The 6,081-nt window shown below is 36.1% G+C and overlaps 1 protein-coding gene across 2 annotated transcripts; it reads left to right on the top strand.

Annotated features, from left to right (window-relative positions):
• The first annotated feature begins 654 nt into the window (after positions 1-654).
• Positions 655-5,515, top strand: LOC120214442. 2 transcript variants are annotated; one of them, XM_039212333.1, is made up of 11 exons: positions 670-1,160; positions 1,532-1,623; positions 1,767-1,960; positions 2,843-2,882; positions 3,012-3,093; positions 3,234-3,311; positions 3,382-3,507; positions 3,954-4,075; positions 4,529-4,568; positions 4,976-5,050; positions 5,203-5,515. In XM_039212333.1, exons 1-11 carry the CDS (start codon positions 868-870, stop codon positions 5,366-5,368), a joined length of 1,308 nt encoding a protein of 435 aa, XP_039068264.1. In that variant the 5' UTR covers positions 670-867; the 3' UTR covers positions 5,369-5,515. The 2 variants fall into 2 exon arrangements, with proteins under 2 accessions (XP_039068265.1, XP_039068264.1); XM_039212334.1 differs by lacking the exon at positions 4,529-4,568 and having other exon boundaries at positions 655-1,160.
• The last annotated feature ends 566 nt before the right edge of the window (positions 5,516-6,081 follow it).

The following is a 6,081-nucleotide window of genomic DNA, read 5'->3' as shown; positions in this document are numbered from 1 at the left end:
GGCAGGTCAGGGTGCCTTCTTTTCCTTACACGTGGTGGTTCTCTTCACCACGAATCCTCTGCCACGTAAACTCCCCGCCTTTTCAGCTTATCCGCAATTAAATCCATGATAAACAGGGGGCTTACCATGTCATAAAGGGTGACGAGCTGACACGCAAGTGGAGGCCGAAAAGGTTCGCTCACTGGGCAGCCTCTTTTTGCTTGGATAAGGTGGCGACTGGAGTTGAGACTCGAGACCTTACGTTTTTGCATCTTTAAAATGTCAGTGTCTTTTTCATATCTGAGCCCTTTCTCCCATCTTTTTCCGCATTACGTCTACACTACCCATTACCCAATACAACTTAATAATGTTATTAAAAATAATCTGAAGAAAAATGTATTTTTGTTTAAAAATATATTCTTGTTTAATATTACTCACTTTTTTTGGGTTAAAAAAATTAATTAAAACATTACAAAAATTAGAAAACAAACGAAGAAAATGATTAGAGATGTGGAGAACACGTGGCAGAATTAAAGAGGCATAAGGGGATACGGAAACCCGCAAAGCGGGGCCCAAGGGTATGATTAAATCTCGGGATTCGCATTGCGTTGCCAAGGCCAACAACCTAAGCTATCAGTTTCAGGGCTGAGGAGCCACCGATCTGATATCATTCTATGTTTCACTCGCTAGGCTAAGCGAGTCGTACCAGCCAAAGGTCCAGAGTTGCATAAAGAAGGTCATCTTCCCCTCAAATGATTGTATCCCCTCTACTACCCAAAGATTCTCCCCAAATTCTCATTGCCCGCCCCTTCCTCTAATTCTCCAAATCCTCTCTCTTCATACATCTTCAAGGCTTTTTGTTGTCTCTTCCATGGCATTTTCTTAATTATGGTGGCGAGTTCCAGAGAATTCTCTACTCAGCTCGACTTGAAGCTCTCCACACTCTCTATCTCTTATGGATTGCCACCGAGCAAAAAGAAGAGAGTGTGCTTTCCTCGTGATCCGCTCACTTTGTTGGGTCGAATCAGATGCTGCTGCTCCGACCCCGTGGTTCCGGTCCGGAGAGCCACCGGTTCCTGCAAGAGCAATGCGAAGCTGGAGGACTGGAGGTTCGACTCCAAGAAGAGCCCTCTCAGGGTCCGAGTCCAGGCCCCTTCTGCAATGCCGTTCGCTTCAGCTCAGTACGTCACGCTCTTCTAAAACTATTTTGCATCACATCTAGCTTGGAATGTGTTTGCGTATCGTGTGCTTTTCCAATTCGCCTATATCTATACTGATATTTATCGTTGTAGTGAATAGTGATGTTAGTAACTGTGTAATTATTAAGGAAGCACCAGGATGAGTGACTTACTGATAGGTGTTTCCTTTTGAGAATGATTATGATTTTTCTGTTCAGGCTCTGAAGTTAATCTGTTTGTTCGTTTAGTATGACATCCTCAGAAGCCCATTGCTAGGAGGGCCTTTTTTTTTTGTTAAATGTAGAAAATTGAAATGTTGAGATCACTACGAATTTACCAAAGCTAGTGTTGATTTTATGGTATGATCTTTACAGATCTCGAGTTCCTTCTAAACAAGAAAAGTTCTACTCTCGGTGTACCCCAAGAAATTCTGGTCCTCAGTCTCGTGATACACCACCAAAAAGAGGTAACAGGCGATGCTGTTTAAAATGCAGAGACTTTTTATGAAACTCTAGCTGTGCTTGTTTATATCTTAAGAATTTCTAATGGCATTCAGATAAAGATAATCATGCCTAATAAAGGACAGGGTTCTTTTTTTTTTCGTTGTAGACACTGGTATTGCAAATGAGAAGGACTGGGGCATTAGTTTGTTAAATGAGAGTGTTAATGAGTCTGGCGCTAATGAAGATGGCAGTACCTGGTATCAGGAAAGTGGGGAAGACCTGGGTGAAAATGGATACCGATGCAGGTGGACAAGGATGGGTGGTAAATCCCACTATGGTTCCTCTGAATGGAAGGAAACGGTATAATCATTCTTATTATATGACATTTTTATTTATGAGTTTTGTTGATCTTAAAGTGTCAATTGGGAAGCAATTCCCATGTTCTTTCAGATATGGAATGAACATGGGATTATGACTGTAGATTAAAGCAATTAGGTGATGTGTTCACCACTGTAGTTTTGCTGTAGAAAATAAGGCAATATTACTGAGACGTCCATATTTAAAAATCAAATCATGTCAGAAAAAAAAACCTCTTCAAATCAAACATTTTCAGAGAACTCATTCCAGGGAGAAATTTCTTTCTGCTTTTTCTGTAACTTGGAAGAGATTTCTATGAGGACATCATTTGCTATGATTTCTAATGTACTCAAAGTTCTGAATGTTGAATGGCGAAATTTGCTAATTTGCCAGCCTTGTTTTCTTATCATTATCATGTGAATCATCTCTTTCTGTATCCAAAATTATTAGTATATACATTGACATTATGTGAAGTTTATATTTTTTATTATTATAATTTAAATGAAACACTCAAATTCAGTTAGAATATTCTTTTGTGCTTTGCAACAAAGATTGATCTACCGGTTTCATTTTTTATTTTCGTTTAATTTGGATGTGGGTGCGAAAATATTGGGATAGTGAATCCTCTTTCTTTGAGGCTATGTTAACTCAAGAAATCTTCAGGAGTCTTTAGCTTAAGATTTCTAGGCACCCAAATGTTGTCAATGAGTTTTAATGTTAGTTAAATTGAGGAAGAAAAGATGAACTTCAACAATTTTGAGAATGGAATCTCAAAAGTGCTAGAAAACGGCAATGATTTTCTGATTCTCTTTCTCAACATTGTGTTTATAACCATATCAAGTATCATCCCAGGTGGTTAATTGGATTTATTGATCTCCTTGACAGTGGTGGGAGAAAAGTGACTGGAGTGGATACAAAGAGCTAGGTACTTTTAGTTTCCTTTTCATTGCTTATTCTATGAACTGGGTTGTGGTAATTTTACATTGTTTCTTTCTTAAAGGATCTAAAGTCATCTGAGCATGGGTATGGCTACTTTTATTTTTATATCTCGTAGGTGTTGAGAAATCAGGAAGAAATGCTGAAGGAGATTCATGGTGGGAAACTTGGCAAGAGGTTCTTCATCAAGATGAATGGAGGTCTTATTTCCACATCATTCATCTTAGCAGGAAACACTTAACTTTAAATCCATAAATTATCAGTCACAAATAGGATATTTTCAGTTTATCATGCCTGCAATTTATCATCAGTACGATCATTACTATCTTTGAAACTGCAGTAATTTAGCAAGGATAGAGAGGAGTGCTCAGAAGCAAGCTAAATCAGGCAGTGAAAATGCTGGTTGGTATGAGAAATGGTATGAAATTTCATCCATATTAGTATTCCTATTATCAGGACTTCATACGGTGATAAACTTATTTTGTTAGGTGGGAGAAGTATGATGCTAAAGGCTGGACAGAAAAAGGGGCACATAAGTATGGTAGACTGAACGAGCAGTCATGGTGGGAGAAGTGGGGAGAACATTATGATGGAAGTGGTTCTGTTCTCAAATGGTAAGTTTCAATTAGCCTTTATGCAGAACCATTCAGTGTACTAGTGCATTACTAGAATTTTATTATTAGTAATTTGCACTCATGATCTTTTTTACATCAATTTACTATCGTCATATAGTAATATGACAAACTATATCATCCCATGTTTTATATGGAAAGATTGAAACGTTAGACTCTTGGAATTTTTTTTATCATCGTCATAAGATAACTTGAACCAGTGTGAAGATTATAAAATTTCCTTCTGTTTGCATTTTCATGTGGTCAGACCATCCCACTTAAAGCGCCTTCCTATGATTATTATATTAAAATATCTGTTTCTAAATACTTAATCTGATTGAGATTATAAAATTTCCTTCCATTTATATTATCATATTTGGTCAGGCCATTCCACTTCAAGCACTTTGCTATGCTTATTATATTAGAATTTATGTTCCTACAATATGCAGGACGGATAAATGGGCTGAGACTGAATTGGGAACTAAATGGGGAGATAAGTGGGAAGAAAAGTTCTTTGCGGGTATTGGCTCACGTCAAGGGGAGACATGGCATGTATCTCCAAGTAGCGAACGTATGTATAGTCATTTCATTCTATCTGCATGTCAATTGTGACGCATAATTTCGCAAAGTTGTTTGGTTTCAGGTTTAGGTTGTACATAATATATTAACCATATTAATTATCCTTAGGATAAAAGAACCCATCCTATATATTTCTCCAAAATTTGCACTTTAGCATGAGCACACCATATTTCAGTAGGCAAACACCTGTGGAAGATCTCTAATCAGTTTACACTGAAATGAATTGTTTAATTGTAGTAAGCTGTAACAAGGCTAGTAGAATTCATCAACACTGGATGTAAAGGCTGAGTAGTTATATGATACTTGTTTTCATTTTATGTTTTTGGTGATTAGGCATATAGAAGAGACCTGTTTCGCCTAAAATTCCTCTATAAAGTTCAAGTGATGTAATGTTTCATATTTGTGTTTGTTGCTTGTTCAATTTTATTTGTGCTTTGACTTACAGGCTGGTCAAGAAAATGGGGTGAGGAGCATTTTGGAAACGGGTATGAAACATTACTTCATACCCTAAAACTCTTTGATGGTATAAGCTAGAATTTGCATGTTTTAAGTGCTCATGTTCTTGTTTTAAATTATTTTGGTGATTAAAATTTGGACCCAGGCTTTTTGATTTGATCATATATTTCACTCAGATGCATTGTCAGCTATGGTAGGGGGGATTAATGTGCTTTGTACCGTACCATAAACAGAAAAGTTCACTAATACAACCCTAAAACTTTTTGATGTTATAAGCTAGAATTTGCATGTTTCAAGTGCTCGTGTTCTTTTTTAAAATTATCTTGTGTTAAAAATTTTGGCCCAGGCTTTTTTTTTTTATCTGATCATGTATTTCATTCAGATGCTTTATCAGCTATGGTAGATAGGGGGACTAATGTGCTTTGTATCCAAACAGAAAAGTTCACAAATACGGGAAGAGCACAACTGGTGAAAGTTGGGATATTGTCGTTGATGAGGAGACATATTATGAGTAAGAGCATGCAGCTTTTGGTCTAGTTCAACGGTTGCTAATGTTTCTGTTTGTGTGTGTAAATATGAGAAAGAAGAGTAGACTAATATTTTATTGTAAAGATAGAAGTAGTTTGCAGTAGAAATCTGAGGAGTTTTTGCATTTTGTTTCAGGAGTGAACCTCACTATGGATGGGCAGATGTGGTGGGCGACTCAAGCCAGTTGTTATCGATACAACCTAGGGAGAGGCCGCCTGGTGTCTACCCTCCCCTTGATTTCGGGGCATCGGCACGTCAAGGCGATGACCAATCCGACATGCCTCCTACTTCAAAATCATGAGTAGATGTTGGTTCATTCGTTTATCGCTTTTGAACCTTGTCTATTTTGTTTTAGGTGGTTCATATCATTTAATCATATTGGTTTAAACTAAAAATATGTTTTAGGAGACATTTTGGATTATTTCACTTTGATTTATTCATTTTCCAATTGGCGCGTTTAAGGTAAATTTAAAAAATATTAATGCATGTGTAGTTTGCTAACAATTTATAAGTTTAAAGATTGAATCAAATTGAATTTTTTTTCAAAAGATTATAATTGTTTCTTGTTTTATAATTTGAAAATAAGTTTTTTTATATTTAATATTAATGAAAAAGCTTAATATTATTATAAAAGATTTACTAATTGTTTTATTGTCTTGAAAAAAATAATTCTTTTAAAAACATTTATAAAGAAAAAACTTTTAAAATTTTACCAAATGAAACATGAAAAAATTGAAAATTGAACCCAATATATGGATGGTTTACAGAATTGAACCAACCTGACCCTAGCAGATTTGTAAGGTATCCCAGAAACCTTGTATATTTAATTTAGGTCGACTTCGATGAAATTCTAAGGTTCCTCTTGAGTTTTAAACACTTTGGAATTTGTGAATCAGTCAAATTTATCTACATAGGTCAAACATGGAAGTAAGAGCTTTCTTAGGTTAGTTAATTAAAAGTCAAATTCATCTACATAGGTCAATCATGGAAGTAAGAGCTCTTTTAGGTTAGTTA

This window comes from Hibiscus syriacus, unplaced genomic scaffold, assembly GCF_006381635.1.
Source record: "Hibiscus syriacus cultivar Baekdansim isolate YM2019G1 unplaced genomic scaffold, ASM638163v2 tig00110063_pilon, whole genome shotgun sequence".
NCBI lineage: Eukaryota > Viridiplantae > Streptophyta > Magnoliopsida > Malvales > Malvaceae > Hibiscus > Hibiscus syriacus.
Note: the sequence above shows the minus strand (reverse complement) of the source record. Positions and strands in the feature narration are given on the sequence as shown.